At 45.4% G+C, this 21,202-nt stretch overlaps 1 protein-coding gene across 1 annotated transcript in view; it reads right to left on the bottom strand.

Moving 5' to 3' along the window:
* Nucleotides 1-21,202, bottom strand: part of LOC144774154 (NACHT, LRR and PYD domains-containing protein 12-like) — a 1,547,343-nt gene that overhangs the window by 1,166,250 nt on the left and 359,891 nt on the right. Inside the window, exon 3 of the mRNA XM_078659170.1 lies at nt 20,857-20,866. Within this exon, the coding sequence (XP_078515296.1) occupies nt 20,857-20,866 (10 nt within the window). The remainder of the gene's footprint in view (nt 1-20,856; nt 20,867-21,202) is intronic.

Below are 21,202 nucleotides of genomic sequence, written 5' to 3'. Positions count from 1 at the left end.
AATTTGTACCAATTGAGTATAGGCCAATAAATCATACCTTTTAAAGGGGTCAGAGAACCAACACTGAGGTCTGGTTAGCAGGCCTCAATGCACTCTGAGTTGAAAAAGCAGGAGGATTTTTCTAAAACTTTTAGGATGATCATGCAAAAAAGACATTTCTTTACAGCACTAAACAGTCCCTACTTTTAATAGGTAGAACTTGTGGTTTTCACGTTTTATGCGTCTTGGTAGTAAAAAACTTCTAAATTCTTTTTTCACTAATAAAAGGCCTATCCCTTCCATTGGATAACATTGAGTTACCCTATTATATATAATAAGTGCTAACATTTGATTTGGAACAGATAGGGATGTCAAATTTGGAATCAGATGAATTGTAAATTAAAACCTATTTAATGGCAAAGACAGATTTTAAATCACAGGTCTACAAATGCCATTTTTTTTAAGTTGGCATTTTCTTTTTTACCCATTTGGTGCCTGTGGCCAGTCTCCTGGGTCACATGACTCCAAATAGCTTAGCGGTTGGGCTTTGTGTTTTCCCAAATATATTGAGACTAAAGGTTACCTAGTCTTGGCAGGATTTGCCATCCTGCCAGAATAGTTAGGGGTAGAGCCGTACCCTGACTCACTTGTACTTGAAAGGGGTTTCCTCCAGCATATGCACAGAGGTACCTCACATAAGCCTTTTTCTTACTCCAGACTTCTTGAAGTTTTGGTAAGAAGAGGAAAGAACTTTCCAGAACCAGATTTGGGGGTAGCGTAGAAGATTCCCCCACTTCAAAGCATGTACCAGTTATAAATATTGGTCCTCCTGAGTTACTCATCAGTACACTCTTGGACCTGTGGAACATAACATATGTGTGTAACATGACAAACATATTTGTAAAGTGCATGTTCACCCAGTTGGGTATCTTGGCATTGAATAACATATGTTATATTACCTAACACAATGGTACTCGTTTTATGGACCTCAGACGGAGCAAAGGCTGAGTGGACCTCCCAGGATTTGAACCTGTGACCATGAGGCCAAACATAGACCCCTACATTGGACACAGTAGCCCACTAAGCCACCAGACCCGGTTACCAGAAGGACTGCCTTGTTCCTTGGGGGACAGTCCTGCCCTGCTGCATTGGGACTGCCTTGCTTCCCAGAGGACTGCAGCCCTTTCAACTACTACATGTCAGGGGTTAGATTCATGCATTTAAGTGCTGTTGTTCGCTTCGCCACACTAGAATGCCTTTATGCATGAATTACAGCCTCCTCTGGCTTCATTAATGTGCAGTGAGGTGCTACAGGAATTATCAACAAAAGTAGCTGAGGTGCTCTTCAACTGCTTTCTTTGCTGCTGCATACCCAAAGCAATTTATTTACGCACACTTACTGAAGCTGTGGGCTGGGCTCATTCACATTGCTGTGGTGAACACACTAGTATGTTCTGTGATTGATATATTGTTTCCACAACTTGCACAGCATTCAAAAGAAATTCAAATCTGCTCTGCAAGTCCTTGCTTCTCTGGAACATGACTTGTGAATCCGGCTGCAAAGTCAGTAACTCACAGTGACAGAAAGCTCTTCTTCAATAAAATCTAACATCAAGCACTGCTGGGCGCAGCCAGGTTAACATGGATCCAGTGGAGCCTTCTGTTGTTCCCTTCTGGGCCAGAGTTGTCAATATTCCTAGTCACAGGTACCCTCTATGGAATGGGTTCATTTTTATTTATTTTACCCTAGTTCCACAACAAATACAGGGTGTGTGTGTATGTGTGTGTGTGTCATCATGCCCAACATGGTGTAGCATAGTATGTTTGCAGCCAGTGAGACTAAGCAATCAAATGGCTTACTCTGGGCCCAAACCCCCAGACTTAATGATTTGAGAGTGAGTCACCTATTCCCCATGCCCATTGGTCTAGATGATGTTGGTGAGCTGGACACACTTAATAAAGCCCCCCCCCCAGCATTAGCCAGCTTCAGACTTTACACTCCAATTAGGCAGATACACTGACACAAGCCGTCCTGCCTCACTCTCAGTAAACAAGGGACACCCAGCTGCAGGAGAAAAGGGGGCCCCTTGGTAACTACAATCAGCACTAAGCCTGCTCCTCATCAGCTACAATCAGCAGTAAGCCTGCTCCTCATCAGCTACAATCAGCAGTAAGCCTGCTCCTCATCAACTACAATCAACAGTAAGCCTGCTCCTCATCAACTACAATCAGCAGTAAGCCTGCTCCTCGTCAAATACATTAAGCAGTGAGCCTGCTCCTCATCAGCTATAACCAGCAGTAAGCCTGCTCCTCATCAACCACGATCAGCAGTAAGCCTGCTCCTCATTAACTAGAATCAGCAGTAAGCCTGCTGCTCATCAACTACAATCAACAGTAAGCCTGCTCCTCGTCAGCTACAATCAGCAGTAAGCCTGCTCCTCGTCAGCTACAAACAGCAGTAAGCCTGCTCCTCGTCACCTACAATCAGCAGCAAGCCTGCTCCTTATCAACTACAATCAGCAGTAAGCCTGTTCTTCGTGAACAACAATCAGTAGTAAGCTTGCTCCTCATCAACTACAATCAGCAGTAAGCCTGTTCTTCGTGAACTACAATCAGCAGTAAGCCTGCTCCTCATCAACTATAATCAGGAGTAAGCCTTCTCCTCGTCAACTACAATCAGCAGTAAGCCTGCTCCTCATCAACATTAAGTACAATCAGCAGTACGCCTGCTCCTCCTCAACTACAATCAGCAGTAAGCCTGTTCTTCATCAACTACAATCAGCAGTAGGCCTGCTGCTCATTGACTACAATCAGCAGTAAGCCTGCTCCTCATCAACTATAATCAGCAGTAAGCCTGCTCCTCATCAACGACAATCAGCAGTAAGCCTGCTGCTCATTGACTACAATCAGCAGTAAGCCTGCTCCTCATCAGCTATAAACAGCAGTAAACCTGCTCCTCATCAACTACAATCAGCAGTACAATCAGCTGATTGTAGTTGATGAGGAGCAGGTTTACTGCTCCTCAACACCAACTATGCCTGCATTAACATTGCCTACTCCTCAACATCAACTATCAGCAGTAAGCCTGCTCTTCTTCATCTACAGTCAGCAGTAAGTCTGCTCCTCATTGCAGGAGAGTGGGGTCTGCTTCCTATGGTCACCCCCACTTTTTGCTTTTGCTTCTCTGGTTTTCGACTTAGATGTGGCTGTGGGTCTGCTGATAAGACCCACAGCCCAGATGCACTCTCTCTAAATTTACACCATGTACTCTAGGTACATTCACAATTGGGAATTGGTTCCCCTTGTCAGCCCCTGTACAAGTGTACCATAGGTACCCAGGGCATAGGTGCAACCAAGGCCTACCAGGGGCTGCAGCATGTATTATGCCACCCGTGGCTGGACATCCAAACTGACACAACTGGCTGATCACTCAGCTGGGACAAGTTTGTGTAAACACCCCTTGCTTAGGTATAGTATTCCTATATCTACCCTTATATGTAGACACACAGTAACCTATAAGTCACTCCTATGGCATGCCTTAACAATCCTGGATTATTTACAACAAGGGGTGGTGATGGACAGAGTCTCTGAATTAAGCAGAGTACTCTCACCCAGTCAAGAGATCAGGGCTAGATCCAACACCGTTTTTTAGCTCATTGCACCATCCCAGTTTCAGAACCTGGCTGTATGCAAATTAGTCTGTCCCTGGCCCAGTGCATCATGGGAACAGGGCAGACCAGACTACAAAAGCCAATTCTTACACAGTAACCTATAAGTCACTCCTATGGCATGCCTTAACAATCCTGGAGGCAGAGTGCTTGGTTATGTGTGAGATGGTGCTCTAGCATGAGCTGAGTCTGTCTGCATCTTTTGGAACCATGTCCTTCTAGCTGTTCTAAGATATCGCCATACCATATACTCTTAAGTGCATTATAATCCTCGCGGTTAATGCTAACTTTGGTTTGGCTTTATCCAAACATGTCGTGTAAGGTGTCATACGCTTTGGAATACTACCCCCTCGCCAATTCTGGCGACGGGGTTAGCATTCCACCCTTCTAGAGGGAGAAGACATGTTGTTGCTGACTATCTTAGTTAAAAGTTAACCAGAGCCCCAGCGTCACAAAATGGACGCTGCTGCCACCGACACAAGTCTGACCTCCTGCTGCTGGGAGTCCTTCCAGTTACGGAGGTTTGGACAATAGGTCTCCTGCCTGGGGAGGTGCGAGCACCACCCCAGACACGACTTTGTGTAAAGAACAAACAGAAACAAGAAGGCCCAAAGAAGCCCTGATGTGGATACTGTAAATCAGTCTCTCACTGGTTTAGTGAGTGCACCAAGAAGGGCACAGCACCAACCACCATTGCCCCTAAGGCAACTGTTCTCCCTAGTCCAGCTGTTAGTGGTGATTCCCAGCAAAAGGGTGTAGTAGGGTTGACCCTGGAAACTGAGGTGGACTCTGGCCTAGTCAGAGTACCAACGCAGGCTGTTCTTGTCTGTGATGGGGACATAGTAATGTCCTCTACTGTAAGTCCCAGTAATCTGAGCAAGTACAGACAGATGCCTTTGATTAATGATAAGATGGCTCAGGCCTACAGGGACACATGTGCCAGTGTCACCATGGTGACACCTAACTTTGTGGACCCTAAACAAATCATACTAGGTGATAATTACCTAGAGACCAACGCTAGCAATGCCACTACCTCCCATAGTGTGGCAGTTGTTGACTTCTCCTGGGGAGGGGTAACTGGCCTCAAAAGAGTTGTTGTGAGTTCAGACCTTCATGTAGAGTGTCTGTTAGGTAATGACCTTGAAACCTCTGTTTGGTCTGAGGTGGAGTATAGGACCCATGCAGAAATGCTGGGAATATCAGCACAGGTCATAGACCAAAAACTGCTTACCTGAACAGGTGCTGGATCCTGGGACAATGGACCAGACACCACCCAAGAGAAAGAGCAGTAGGATTAAGGCAGTGCCTTCCCCCCTGGCTCAGGTTGAGGATTAGCCCTTCCAGGAGGATGATTCTGAGATCCAAGAAGGAACTGTCCTAGAAGAGCTTGGGCCTGACCAGGTTGAGTTTCTTGGTAGTGGGGGACCTTCAAGGGCAGGTCTGAAGCAGGCACAATTATACTGTTCCTCTCTTTAACCCCTCAGACAGCAGGCTGCTGCTGAGGCTGCTGGGAATGCTCAAGGTACCCATAAAGTGTATTGGGATGATGGGCTCCTTTATTCAGAGGCTAGAGACCCTAAGCCTGGTGCTTCCAGGAGGTTGGTTATACCTCTGCAATTTAGGGGCTTCCTTCTTACATTGGCCCATGATATGCCCTTAGCAGGACAACTGAGCCTGAACAAGACTTGGGACAGGATTGTCCCTCACTTTCACTGGCCCCATATGTCAGAAGATACGAAGGAGTTTTGTCGCTCCTGTGTTACCTGCCAAGCCAGTGGCAAATCAGGTGGCACATCAAAGGCCCCCCTAATACCACTACCTGTGGTGGGGGTACCCTTTGAGAGAGTGGGGATAGACATTGTTGGGCCAATGGACCCCCAAACAGCATCTGGGCACAGATTTATACTAGTGGTAGTGGATCATGCCGCCAGGTTTCCAGAAGTTATTCCCCTGAGGACCACAACAGCTCCTGCTGTGGCCAGGGCCCTACTCAGAGTTTTCTCCAGAGTGGGGTTTCCAAAAGAGGTTGTCTCTGACAGAGGTGCAAACTTCATATCAGGATATCTAACTGCAATGTGGAAGGAATGTGGTGTCAACTATAAGTTCACCACCCCTTATCACCCAGAGTGCAATGGGCTTGTCGAGAGATTCAACAAGACCCTCTAAGGGATGATAAAAGGGTTACCAGAAAAGCTGTGGCGAAGAAGGGACATCCTTTTACTCTGCCTTCTATTTGCTTACCGAGAGGTCCCTCAAAAGGGGGTTGGCTACAGCCCTTTTGAGCTTTCGTTTAGGCATCCTGTAAGGGGACCACTATGTCTTGTGAACGAAGGATGGGAGTTACCTCTCAAAAAACCTAAGCATGACATAGTGGACTATGTACTTGGTCTCCGCTCCAGGATGGCTGAGTATATGAAGAAGACTTCTAAAAACCTTGAGGCTAGCCAAGAACTCCCAAAAACTTGCCATGACCAAAAGGCTGTACTGACTGTGTACCAGCCAGGACAGAAAGTGTGGGTGTTGGAGCCAGTGGCCCCAGCAGCACTCCAGGACAAATGGTCTGGACCCCATACTATAGTTGAACAGAAGGGAGAAGCCACCTACCTGGTGGACTTTGGGACTCCCAGAAGCCCCCACAGGGTGCTTCATGTCAACAGACTCAAAGCATTTGTCGACAAGGCAGACATGGGCTCGCTCATGGCTACAGATGAAGGACAGGAGGAGAAGAGTGACCCTCTCCCAGACCTGCTGACTCAGAACCCTGATGATGGTTCAGTAGATGGTGTAGTATTTGCTGACAGCCTCTCTGAACATCAGCAACAGTACTGCAGGCAAGTTATTCAGTCCTTCAGACATCTGTTTTCCCTGACCCCAAGTCAGACAAGCTGGTGCACCCATGAGGTGGACACTGGTGACAGTCTGCCTGTCAAGAGTAAAATCTACAAGCAACCTGACCATGTCAGGGACTGTATTAGGACAGAGGTCCAAAAGATGTTGGAGCTGGGAGTTATTGAGCCCTCAGAGAGCCCTTGGGCCAGTCCAGTAGTCATGGTGCCAAAACCTCACACCCAAGATGGTAAGAGAGAGATGCGGTTTTGTGTGGACTACAGAGGCCTGAATGCTGTCACTAGGACAGATGCCCACCCCATTCCCAGGGCAGATGAGCTCATTGATATATTGGCTTCTGCCAAGTTATTGAGCACATTTGACCTGACAGCAGGCTACTGGCAAATCAGACTAGCTGAGGATGCAAAAGCCAAGACAGCATTTTCGACCCCAGGAGGACATTCTCAATTTGTGGTAATGCCCTTTGGTTTGAAGAATGTACCTGCCACTTTCCAAGGGTTGGTGAATCAAGTTCTCACAAGACTGGATGACTATTGTACAGCCTATCTAGATGATATTGCTGTCTTTAGCTCCACCTGGGAGGATCACCTGGTCCACCTGAGGAATGTTTTAGAGGCCCTGCAAAAGACAGGCCTCACTATCAAGGCCACAATGTGCCAGATAGGGCAGAGCAAGGTTGTGTACCTGGGCCACCTGGTAGTTGGGGGTCAGGTTCAACCACTGGAGTCATTTGATGACCTGAAGCCGGCCATGTGTACTGCACCTATCCTGAAAAGTCCAGATTACTACAAAGAGTTCATAGTCCAAACAGATGCTTCTGAGTTGGGTGTGGGAGCTGTACTTTCACAACTGAATATACATGGTCAAGACCAGCCCATTGCTTTCATAAGCAGAAGGCTGACCCCTAGAGAGAAACGTTGGTTAGCTATAGAGAGGGAGGCATTTTCTGTGGTTTGGGCTCTGAAGAAGCTGAGGCCATACTAGTTTGGCACTCACTTCAAGATTCAGACCGACCACAAGCCCCTCCTACGGCTAAATCAGATGAAGGGTGAAAACCCCAAGCTTCTTAGGTGGTCCATTTCCCTACAGGGGATGGACTTTACAGTGGAACATAGACCTGGGACTGACCATGCAAATGCAGATGGACTCTCCAGATATTTCCACTTAGAACATGAAGACTCAACTGGTCAAGGTTAGTTTAATGTCCCTAAGTTTGGGGGGGGGGGTTGTGAAGGAGAGTAGGGCTTGCTTCCTATGGTCTACCCCTGGCCAATTCTGGCAACGGGGATAGCATTCCACCCTTCTAGAGAGAGAGAGAAGACATGTTGTTGCTGACTATCCCTTTTAAAAGTTAACCAGAGCCCCAGCGTCACAAAATGGACGCTGCTGCCACCGACACAAGTCTGCCCTCCTGCTGCTGGGAGTCCTCAATGTCACGGAGGTTTGGACAATAGGTTTCCTGCCTGGGGAGGTTCGAGCACCACCCCAGAAAGGACTTTGTGTATTGGGACAGGGAGGTGCTGAATAGAAGGAGACACTGCCTGGAGCACACTAGGTGCTGCATGCATACCCAGGTTCAAACCGGTTGCTGGGGCACTCCATCCCCAGCTCTGGTGCAAAACTGGACAAAGGAAAGGGGATGTAACCACCCCCTTTCCTGGTCCCACCCATAGGAGGGACCTAGAAAGTAATCCAGCCCCTTTTAGTTGTATAAAGGTAGGAGCTGAGTCCTGAGATTTGAGATTAATCCTTATTTGAAACTTTGACATGAAACTCTGGACCTTTGACATTCTGCTGACGCTGAAGACTGAATAATCTCCCTTGTGGCCAAGGAGTGACCACCCTGGTCAACCAGGCACCATCCAGCAAATAAACTGCTTGCTTTGTCGATGTTCCCGCCGGAACCCGAGCACAGAGCCTGACAAGACCCAAACTGCCAGACTTCTCTCACCCTCTTTTCACGACTGCAGCATAGCTGAGATCCGTGGAGGCGACGAGACACATGAGACCGGACATCTTGAAAAGCCTGCAACTTGCTACCTTTGCAGCTCCTGAGGTACCCTTGAAGCTGTGCACTGGGGATTGAGAAGCCCCGATCCCGAGCTCCATCTGCGACGAAGATCAGCCCCACACTCCACGAGTTCTGCTTGGGGCCCTTCTGCTTTTGTTCTGCTCGATGCGTTGTCTGGTTGCTGGCCCGTTGGCTAGTAGCCTCTGTGACGACAATCCTTTTGAACCACCTCACTGGTCTGGTTGCTCCAGACTGGCCCTTGCTTCCCTGCAGAGGTGAGGAACCCCAGACCTTGCTGGTCTGCACCAGAAGCCTTTGTTGTATCCTGCGTGGGTTGCCTTTGCCAAGGCTTGTCGACTCCAGTCCGGGAGCCGACCCCTCCATGTGCAAGATCCTTCTTGGGACAGCACTTGGTCATCGTCGACGCCTCCTGGTCCACGTGGCTGCCAAGACAAGCTTCAAGACAGCACCTGATTACTCCTCAACGTCGTCTGGTTCCTTCCTGGTTCCACCCGGTCACTGGCTAGTGACCCAGACTCTCTCCCCTCTGCTTTCAGGTCCCCTTCGTCCTCGATCCACCCTTGGATTGACCTGGATATCTTCCAGGTGGCTTCGCGTCCAGCATCTTTCTTCAAGGCTCCATAGGATTCAACGACGAAACCGGACACATCTTCACACCTATGCACCCGCCGTCCGTGGGTGAGGTAACGCGAGTACTTCGGTGCTCCCAAGGGTATTGACTATCCAAGTGTCTAACAGCCTGATTCATGTACGGGCCGTTTTGCGTGGCCCTAATAGCGAATCATAGCGACTCGCTATTGAGGACACGCAAAACGGCATTCATGTAGGAATTGCTAAATAAATAGCGATTCCTACATGTTCTTTATTTGCGAGTAGCAATTTGCTACTCGCAAAAACTCCCCATTCATTCCTATGGGCCAAGAGGCTCATAGGAATGAATGGGGAGTATCCCTTATTTGCGAGTAGCAATTTGCTACTCGCAAATAAGATAGCGATTTTAAGGGTGCCAGGGGTGTCCAAAGGACACCCTGTAGCACCCCTAAAATGCACATTTGAACAGGTGTTGCGCACACACATGTCCAAAGGACATGTGTGTGTGCAACATGCAACTTAGAAAAATGCTTTTAAAAGCATTTTTCTGAGTTTTTGCTATTTACCGAGAGGTCTGACCTCTCGGTAAATAGCGGCCCAAAAGTGCAAAATCACAATTTTTTAATGTGTCATGAATAGCATTTGAGGAATCTCTAATAGAGATTCCTTAAATGCTAATCCTCGCATATTTGCTAATTCTTTAATAGCGATTTTTGCATTTGGGATCATGAATACCAAATGCAAAAATCGCACTCGCAAAGGGCCAGATTCTCAGAATCTGGCCCTTTTGCGAGCGCTGTTAGCTACATGAATCAGGCTGTAAGTCTTTAGTGCTTTCCTCCTAGCTAAATCGGAAGTGTCCTAAATCCTTCTAAATCTAACTTCTAAGTTCTCATTGACTTTGCATTGACTCCCGCGTGTGTGTAAAGACACTGCACGCGCCGCCTGTGGGCCTCCTACTCCTAAACTATTGTTCAGATAGTGTAGCCCCAGCGATTCCCTAGGCCCTAGGCCTTTCCTTTTCCCGTGACATTGTACTTATACCACTTTCTTAATATATGGTTTGCTACACCCCTAGGGCCTAACCGTAAATTGTGAAACTTAACGTATTCTGACTAAGTATCTTGTTATGTGCTTTGGCCTCTGAACTCATAAAGAGTTCAGAGGAGTGTGTTAATAAATAAATACATATATACTTTATATATATCCTGTGTGGTGTCCTTTCATTTGATATTCAAGGGGTTACATATGGTAAAACAGCTGGCTTTACACGCCCTCAAGAGTCTTTTAGCCTAAAACTGTTCTTTCCACGCTACCACTAGGATAGCTGGTCTATAAGGTTGACTTACAACCATCACCATAAAGGTTTCCGCGACTCCTCAGGGCTGTAGGTAATGAATGTGAAACCACAGGTCGCAGTGCCGGTGATAATTCCGACCCGGCTCCGCTCGAGACCGGGTTTAGTTTTCGTCAGATTACGAGTTGCGTGGTTCCAAAGTAATGTTCTCCAGCGGGTATGTGGAGATACTTCAATCAATGGTATTGCTATGTTAAGGAATCTTCAAGGGTAGTTGCTCAGGAAAGTGTATTTGTCCACGTTTGTGAAGCGCGGGCAGTGTGGAGACTTCTGAGGAATATATCCCCGTAGTGCGGGGAGAGAACGCCAACAGTGTAGTTGTTCAGTATTCGGTTCCGGGTGCGGTCACCCCGGAACCGAATACTGAACAGCTACACTGTTGGCGACTACCCTTGACAATGACCCATTTAAAATCTAGCTGACGGAAGCGGAATGAATGTTGTAATGATAAGGTGATGCTAATCCACCCCAAATTGTCCAATCAGAACTCGAATTTATGTTGAAAGTTACTCTTTTAGATAGATAGAGCTAGTGAAAAAGGTATAAAAAGTGCTGATTTTAGTGAAGAAAAAAACTTCTTTTCGATTTCCAACCGAGATGATGTCCGTATGCTGATTTTTCCTGAGATGTAAGACTTTGAATAATTTTCTTATTTTTTAGAATGAGATTTGAACTTTAGGTGAGGTTATTACTTAGGGAAGTTAGGAGATAGGATGAAGTTTGGGAACAATCTGTCTTTTGCTAAAAACTTTCATTTCTGAAATCTAAATAAATGTCTATTTCTGAATTTTCTAAATGAAATTAACCGTTTGAAATAAAATCTTTATTTTCCTAAAGTTCGTTTTTGAATAAAGAAATTAATAAGGTGAATGCATTTTAGACATGTTAAATTTGCTTTTAATAAAAATTAGATAAATGGAGAATTAAGCTGGTCTTGAGTTTTCCTATGCCTAATTTTTACTAGAAGATCAGTCGACCACAGTGGCAGCATGTCTAGATAAATGCTTTGTTAATGAAAACCATGGTAAACTCATTTAAACTACAGGCGTAAATAGTATAAATATTCAGTTATAGTTTTAGACATCCCGTTATGATACAGCAGCTCTCTTTTGAATGGCACTGATCCATGAAGTAGGGTGTAAGTATTATGTGAGTGACTCGAGCTGTCATGGGCCCCACTGTCGAGTATATGTATGAATTTGTACTACAGGGAAAGGTGTCATGGTTTTAGACATTATTTCCGGAGAACAGCTGCATCACAGTAAGCCTGCTCCTTATCAACTACAATCAGCAGTAGCCTGCTCCACGTCAACTATAATCAGCAGTAAGCCTGCTCCTCATCAACATTAACTACAATCAGCAATACCCCTGCTCCTCCTCAAATACAATCAGCAGTAAGCCTGCTCCTCATCAACTATAATCAGCAGTAAGCCTGCTCCTAGTCAACTATAATCAGCAGTAAGCTTGCTACTCATTGACTACAATCAGCAGTAAGCCTTCCCCTCGTCAACTATAATCAGCAGTAAGCCTTCTCCTCGTCAACCATAATCAGCAGTAAGCCTTCTCCTCGTAAACTATAATCAGCAGTAAGCCTGTTCCTCGTCAACTACAATCAGCAGTAAGCCTGCTGCTCATTTACTACAATCAGCAGTAAGCCTGTTCCTCCTCAACTATAATCAGCAGCAAGCCTGCTCCTCATCAGCTACAATCAGAAGTAAGCCTGCTCCTCATCAGCTACAATCAGCCGTAAGCCAGCCCCTCATCAACTATAATCAGCAGTAAGCCTGCTCCTCGTCAACTATAATCAGCAGTAAGCCGGCTCCTCGTCAACTATAATCAGCAGTAATCCTGCTTCTCGTCAATTACAATCAGCAGTAAGCCTGCGACTCATTGACTAAAATCAGCAGTAATCCTTCTCCTCATCAACCATAATCATCAGTAAGCCTGCTCCTCATCAACTATAATCAGCAGTAAGCCTGCTCCTCGTCAACTATAATCAGCAGTAATCCTGCTCCTCGTCAATTATAATCAGCAGTAAGCCTGCGACTCATTGACTAAAATCAGCAGTAATCCTTCTCTTCATCAACAATAATCATCAGTAAGCCTGTTCCTCCTCAACTACAATCAGCAGTAAGCCTGCTCTCATCAGCTACAATCAGAAGTAAGTCCGCTCCTCATCAGCTACAATCAGCAGTAAGCCAGCTCCTCATCAACCTCAATCAGCAGTAAGCCTGCTCCTCGTCAACTATAATCAGCAGTAAGCCTGCTCCTCGTCAAATATAATCAGCAGTAATCCTGCTCCTCGTCAATTACAATAAGCAGTAAGCCTGTGGCTCATTGACTAAAATCAGCAGTAATCCTTCTCCTCATCAACCATAATCATCAGTAAGCCTGTTCCTCCTCAACTACAATCAGCAGTAAGCCTGCTCCTCATCAGCTACAATCAAAAGTAAGCCTGCACCTCATCAGCTACAATCAGCAGTAAGCCAGCTCCTCATCAGCTACAATCAGCAGTAAGCCAGCTCCTCATCAACCTCAATCAGCAGTAAGCCTGCTCCTCGTCAACTATCATCAGCAGTAAGCCTGCTCCTCGTCAACTATAATCAACAGTAATCCTGCTCCTCGTCAATTACAATCAGCAGTAAGCCTGCAACTCATTGACTAAAATCAACAGTAATCCTTCTCCTCATCAACCATAATCATCAGTAAGCCTGCTCCTCATCAACTATAATCAGCAGTAAGCCTGCTCCTCGTCAACTACAATCAGCTGTCAGCCTGCTGCTCATTGACTACAATCAGCAGTAAGCCTTCTCCTCGTCAACCATAATCAGCAGTAAGCATGCTCCTCATCAACTACAATCAGCAGTAAGCCTGCTCCTCCTCAACTGCAATCAGCAGTAAGCCTGCTCCTCATCAGCTACAATCAGCAATAAGTCTGCTCCTCATCAGCTACAATCAGCAGTAAGGCTGCTCCTCATCAACATTAACTACAATCAGCAGTGAGCCTGCTCCTTATCAACTACAATCAGCAGTAAGCCTGCTCCTCATCGACTACAATCAGCAGTAAGCCTGCTGCTCATTGACTACAATCAGCAGTAAGCCTGCTCCTCGTCAACTACAATCAGCAGTAAGCCTGCTCTTTGTCAGCTACAATCAGCAGTAAGCCTGCTCCTCATCAACTACAATCAGCAGTAAGCCTGCTCCTCATCAACTACAATCAGCAGTAAGCCTGCTCCTCGACAACTATAATCAGCAGTAAGCCTGCTCCTCGTCAGCAACAATCAGCAGTAGGCCTGCTCCTCGTCAACATTAACTACAATCAGCAGTAGGCCTGTTCCTCCTCAACTACAATCAGGAGTAAGCCTGCTCCCCAACCTCAATAAGCAGTAAGCCTGCCCTTCATCACCATTACCTACAGTCAGCAGTACGCTTGCTCCTAATCAGCTACAATCAGCAGTGAGCCTGCTCCTCCTCAACTACAATCAGCAGCCAGACTGCTCCTCATCAGCTGCAATTAGCAGCAAGCCTTCTCCTCATCAACTACAATCAGCAGTAAGCCTGCTCCTTTTTAGCTACAAACAGCAGTAAACCTGCTCTTTGTCAGCTAAAATCAGCAGTAAGCCTGCTCCACGTCAACTATAATCAGCAGTAAGCTTCTCCTCGTCAACTATAATCAGCAGTAGGTCTGCTGCTCACTGACTACAATCAGCAGTAAGCCTTCTCCTTGTCAACCATAATCAGCAGTAAGCCTGCTTCTCATGAACTACAATCAGCAGTAAGCCTTCTCTCGTCAACCATAATCAGCAGTAAGCTTGCTCCTCATCAACTATAATCAGCGGTAAGCCTTTTCTTCGTCAACTACAATCAGCAGTAAGCCTGATCCTTGTCAACTTCAATAAGCAGTAAGCCTGCTCCTCATTGACTACAATCAGCAGTAAGCCTTCTCCTTGTCAACCATAATCAGCAGTACGCCTGCTGCTCATCAACTACAATCAGCAGTAAGCCTGCTCCTCAACAGCTATAAGCTTGCTCCTCATCAACATTAACTACAATCAGCAGTAAGCGAGCTCATCAACTTCAATTAGCAGTAAGCCTGCTCCTCGTCAACTACAATCAGAAGTAAGCCTGATCCTCGTCAACATTAACCACAATCAGCATAAGCCTGCTCCTTATCAACTACAATCAGCAGTAAGCCTGCTCCTCATCAACTACAATCAGCAGTAAACATGCTGCGCATTGACTACAAGCAGCAGTAAGCCTGCTCCTCATCGACTACAATCAGAAGTAAGCCTTCTCCTTGTCAACTAGAATCAGCAGTACGCCTGCTCTTCGTCAACTACAATCAGCAGTAAGCCTGCTCTTTGTCAGCTTCATTCAGCAGTAAACCTGCTCCTCCTCAACTACAATCAGCAGTAAGCCTGCTCCTCATCAACTACAATCAGCAGTAAGCCTGCTCCTCGTCAACATTAACTACAATCAGCAGTAAGCCTGCTCCTCCTCAACTACAATTAGAAGTAAGCCTGCTCCCCAACCTCAATCAGCAGTAAGCCTGCTCCTCATCAAAATTACCTGCAGTAGCAGTACGCCTGCTCCTCATCAGCTACAATCATCAGTGAGCCTGCTACTCCTCAACTACAATCAGCAGTAAGCCTGCTACTCATCAGCTGCAATTAGCAGTAAGCCTGCTCCTCATCAACTACAATCAGCAGTAAACCTGCTCTTTGTCATCTACAATCAACAGTAAGCCTGCTCCTCGTCAACTATAATCAGCAGTAAGCCTTCTCCTCCTCAACTATAATCAGCAGTAAGCCTGTTCCTCGTCAACTACAATCAGCAGTAAGCCTGCTGCTCATTGACTACAATCAGCAGTACGCCTGCTCCTCCTCAACTACAATCGACAGTAAGCCTGCTTCTCATCAACTACAATCAGCAGTAGGCCTGCTGGTCATTGACTACAATCAGCAGTAAGCCGGCTCCTTATCAACTACAATCAGCAGTAAGCCTGCCCCTCATCAACTACAATCAGCAGTAAGCCTGCTGCTCATTGACTACGATCAGCAGTAAGCCTTCTCCTCGTCAACTAGAATCAGCAGTACACCTGCTCCTCTTCAACTACAATCAGCAGTAAGCCTGCTCCTCAACAGCTATAAGCTTGCTTCTCATCAACATTAACTACAATCAGCAGTAAGCGAGCTCATCAACTTCAATTAGCAGTAAGCCTGCTCCTCGTCAACTACAATCAGAAGTAAGCCTGCTCCTCGTCAACATTAACCACAATCAGCAGTAAGCCTGCTCCTTATCAACTACAATCAGCAGTAAGCCTGCTCCTCATCAACTACAATCAGCAGTAAACATGCTGCGCATTGACTACAAGCAGCAGTAAGCCTGCTCCTCATCGACTACAATCAGAAGTAAGCCTTCTCCTCGTCAACTAGAATCAGCAGTACGCCTGCTCTTCGTCAACTACAATCAGCAGTAAGCCTGCTCTTTGTCAGCTTCATTCAGCAGTAAGCCTGCTCCTCCTCAACTACAATCAGCAGTAAGCCTGCTCCTCATCAACTACAATCAGCAGTAAGCCTGCTCCTCGTCAACATTAACTACAATCAGCAGTAAGCCTGCTCCTCCTCAACTACAATTAGAAGTAAGCCTGCTCCCCAACCTCAATCAGCAGTAAGCCTGCTCCTCATCAAAATTACCTACAGTAGCAGTACACCTGCTCCTCATCAGCTACAATCATCAGTGAGCCTGCTACTCCTCAACTACAATCAGCAGTAAGCCTGCTACTCATCAGCTGCAATTAGCAGTAAGCCTGCTCCTCATCAACTACAATCAGCAGTAAACCTGCTCTTTGTCATCTACAATCAACAGTAAGCCTGCTCCTCGTCAACTATAATCAGCAGTAAGCCTTCTCCTCCTCAACTATAATCAGCAGTAAGCCTGTTCCTCGTCAACTACAATCAGCAGTAAGCCTGCTGCTCATTGACTACAATCAGCAGTACGCCTGCTCCTCCTCAACTACAATCGACAGTAAGCCTGCTTCTCATCAACTACAATCAGCAGTAGGCCTGCTGCTCATTGACTACAATCAGCAGTAAGCCGGCTCCTTATCAACTACAATCAGCAGTAAGCCTGCCCCTCATCAACTACAATCAGCAGTAAGCCTGCTGCTCATTGACTACGATCAGCAGTAAGCCTTCTACTTGTCAACTAGAATCAGCAGTACACCTGCTCCTCTTCAACTACAATCAGCAGTAAGCCTGCTCTTTGTCAGCTTCAATCAGCAGTAAGTCTGCTCCTCATCAACTACAGTCAGCAGTTGATGGAGCAAGGTGGAGAAACAACATTTTGTGTACCCCTTGTAAAGTCACACTTCCATAACTATAACATGAACTAATGGAATGATGTGTGGAATTAATCACCCTAGAATAAAATTGCACCTAAGCAAGTACACGTGGGAATTAACTTTGCTTATTTTGCAATTATAAATAACTAATTATATGATTCTGTCGTGTCCTAAACTAATAAGCAGCTTTTGAAATAACGGAATGCGGCATAAATGTTGCTTATTTGCTATGTAACTACTAATAGGGAAAACCTTAGTAAGGGGGTGGTAAACAAAAGGGTTAACATTCTAAAATTAATGTTCGTTTGTCTTTGTTTCTATGATCGTTCCCATTCTGGCCTGTGAGGCCTTGGAAAAGATGGCTGACTTGTTGAACTGCAAATAGAAAATGAACTGAGCATGCGCAATCCCAAGTCTGAGTTCGAATGCGAGCTGCTTGTGCCTGGAGTGAATGCAGTTCAAGGACGACATGGCCTGGAAGTTTAGATGGCTGCCGAAAAAAGGATGAGCACAATGGTTCTGAACGTGAGAAAGTATGGTAAAGTTACCAACAGAGAACAAGACTATGCCGGACGTGGCCCAAAACAATGACCCATTTAAAATTTAGCTGACTGAAGCGGAATGAATGTTGTAATGATGAGGTGATGCTCATCAACCCCAAATCAGAACTCAAATTTACGGGGGCATGGCTTGATGCCCGACAAGTATGGCGGCACTGGGGTGAGCGCTCCACCGGCATCGGTGAAGATTCGCGGTTCGCGCCACTTACCAGCTTGGGGACGGACTTTAATGTCGGAAGGCTGCAGGCATGCTTTAATGCCATTGCCGACACCCGCCGAGGTCGCTGATACTTTTTAAGACCTGAGTAAGTTCGGCCCCGACTCTTTGCCGGTCGCAGCGGCCATTTTGTTTTTTAGCGCGACGCGCTTTCACTAGTTACTCGGCTCCCTTCAGCTTGCAGCCCGCCGAAATGTGATTGCCCTGCACATTATTTTATCTTTTCCTGCTGCAATTACTTTTGGGACATGAACTATTATTTTTTATGAATGCTTCTCCTCACTGCACTCTGAGAAACTATCTTCCTTCATGTGAGGCAGTCATTTTGTGCATCACCTTAGCCCCACTCCTGTTCTTTAAAATGCTGTCCGTTTATTGCGCCAGTTGGATTTGGCTTCTCACTTTCTTTTCTTCACAACTGTGGATGTTCCTTGTCTTTTGATGGCAGCTAATTTATTGGACTCTCTGCATACTACCTGCTCTCCCCCTGTATGTGTAATGCACCCTCAGTCATCGTGGGTGCACAATGCTCCTGTCGTGAATTAGCTGCAACACAGTCATACCTGCGCTTGTTCTCCTGCGCTTCTTTCCGAACCTGTTTCATTGTTGGCTTTTCTGTGGTGTACCTTATAGGCAGGAAATCAGCGCACTCTTTTACTGCGAATTTGAAACACAGCTTTGTCAAGAACTCTAAGGTATTCTCCGAATTTTCCAAGTTTGAAGACTCTAAATCACCTATTACTCAAGACGCGCAGTTCATGATGGAATCGTCTTCGACAGCCTCAGGGAAGGCCAACTCCAAGAGACTGAAAAAGGATCCTCCATCTCCGCCAAAGTCAATCTCATCAGTTTCTATGTAGCTTTTATTGGCGGAAATAAGGGCTCTTCGTCCTTTTATGGAAGAAACCAACGCCACACTGCAAATGTTAATGGACAATTGGTCACAACTAGTTACGAGAATCACCGCAGTGGAACAGAGTGTTTCATCTTTTCAAGAGACATCTACCAAAGTTTCTCACCTGCACTCGCAGGTCTCTTCCCTTCAGCGACGGGTGGAGGAGCTTGAGAATCGCAATAGATGCAATAACATGCGTATTTACGGCCTGGTGGAGGGATGTGAGGCAAATGATCCTATCACCTTCTTTAAATCTCTTCTCCCCAAGCTTCTACATTTGCCAGAGGGAACTGTGCTCAATATTCAACGTGCTCACAGACTAGGCCGGGTCCCTTCCTCAACTTTAACTTCGTCACGACCGAGAGGAGTTATTCTGTATTATTTGGAATACACAGATCTCTTGAAGGTCCTATCAGCGGCTAAATCCTCTCCGCGGATTATGTGGTCAGGCTCCTCTTTGTTCTTCGCGCAGGACTACGCCAAAGCTACAGCGAACCAACGTAAAGCTTTTCTAGACATGAGAGCTGATCTTCAATCCATAGGTGTTAGATATGGACTTTTTCATCCTTGTCTCTTCAAAGTCACGTACAATAATAAAACAACAACGTACGAGGATCCTGTGCGTCTTCAAAGTTTCCTGAACTCCTGCAGGACGTCCGACATGGATCTTTCTGGTCCTTCTTCTTCCTTACCTACCTGAGTTTCTTGATTTCTTTGTGTGGATCTTTCTAATCTTGCTCCTTTGAGCATGTTCTTCACTTCTTGTTCTCAATTTCTATGTTCTTCACGTTCTGTGACCACTTTTGAAGTACTTACAATATAGTTGCTGTTTCTCATGTTTTTCTTTATATCTTCGGTTATTTCTAGTATTGTTGGTTCATATTCTGATATTATTCCTCACAGTTAACCTCTTGTCTCCGTAGATTAAGAACCCTCGTCCCGTGGTCTCCTTCCCGATTGTGAGCCTTGCTGACCCTGGAAGTTCCACCTGCTCCGTGTGGTTCCACCCCCTCCTCCTTTTTGTTCCTGGTTTTTTTCCTGATTCTGTACCCTCGCCTTCCCCTTGTTGTAGATATGTTTTTCTTCCACGTTTTTCACGTATTAGTCTCCTTACATGTTTTCCTACTTCTTTATTTTCCTTCTCGTTGCTCCTTCTTAGTAGGTGTCATTACTCACTCTCTTCTCTCTTCTTCTCCATTATTTTCTTTTCCCTATCGACTTTCCCACTCGTTCACGATCAGTTTCTTATTTCTTCATAATTCTCTATTATTTCTTAATTCATATCTCTCTTCTTCTTCTGATTTTTATATTCTACTTCATCATATCTTATGTATTATTGTACTTTCTTATCTCTTCTCACTTTCTTTCTGCTATAATAGTTCTTTTGGGTTTTGTAGGTTATCTTTTTGATTTTGTTAAATTTGATTATCATATTGCATGTCATTAAAAGTTGGTACCTGGAACGTTAAGGGTCTGAATTCTCCCATTAAGAGACCGAGAATTCTCTCTCACCTAGCCGAACTTAATGTGGATTTTGCATTCTTGCAAGAAACTCATCTCTCAGACGTTGAATGTCTGAAACTTAGGAGAGGCTGGGTAGGAGAAGTTTTTTATTCTCCTGGTGATGATAAACGTAATGGAGTGGTAATTGTAATGCTGAAAATCCCTTACCTATTCTTTAGTAACCCAAGAATCAGACACAGATGGTAGATGGTTATTTATCAAATTATCTCTCAGGGGTGTTCCAATCTCTCTCCTCAACGTATATGCTCCCACAGGTGGTGACCCCAATTTTTGGCACATGATGGCTACACACATCACCAATTCAATGGATGATAATTTCATTCTAGCGGGAGATTGTAATCAACCTCTTGATCCCTTTATTAATAGACACTCTAAAACTTCATTTATTCCCAACAAACCCCACAAACTTTTTGTTCAAGCAGTTACACAACACACGCTCATTGATGCTTGGCGCCTCTGCAATCCCACTACTAAAGAGTTTACTTTTTACTCTCCCTCCCATCATTCTCAGTCAAGGATTAACTAAATTTTTGTGTCACACAACATTGCACAAACTCTCACTAACGCAGAAATTGGCCCCATTCTGCTATCGGATCATGCTCCTGTCTCGATCAACATCGATATTTTACCTCAAATTGCGGGACCAAGGAGATGGTGTTTTAATAATGTCCCTCTTTTAGATCCGAAGTTTACCACTTTTTATTACTTTTTTTGATGAGTTTTTTTAGATTAATGATACTCATTTGATACCCAAGCACACCATTTGGGATGCCTTCAAAGCCTCAGCGAGAGATTTTATAATTGGCTTTGTCGCAAAAAACAGAAAATTGCCTGCAAATTTACTGGAGTTCTTCTTCAGAAGATTAAGAGATTGGAGCACTCCTATTATACTTCACATTCTCAAGAATGTTTGACAGCCCCTGTTGATGCTAAGATGCAATTTAACAATAAGTCCACAGAAGACGCTTCTCTATCTGTTAAAGTCCAGTGCAAAATTTTACGGGGGCAAAAATAAGGCTGGGAAAATCCTGTCTAATTATTTGAACTTTAAGCATAACAAGTTGAATATTGAATCTATTTATGATGATAACTCTGATCTTAAACATAAGGATGCTGACATTTTAACTGAATTTTCTCTCTTTTACAAAGCTCTTTACTCTTCAGACACTCAACCCTCCTCCCAATCCCT

The sequence above is a fragment of the Lissotriton helveticus genome, chromosome 8, assembly GCF_964261635.1.
Source record: "Lissotriton helveticus chromosome 8, aLisHel1.1, whole genome shotgun sequence".
In the NCBI taxonomy this organism is placed as follows: domain Eukaryota; kingdom Metazoa; phylum Chordata; class Amphibia; order Caudata; family Salamandridae; genus Lissotriton; species Lissotriton helveticus.
This window is presented reverse-complemented; position numbering and strand designations above follow the sequence as displayed.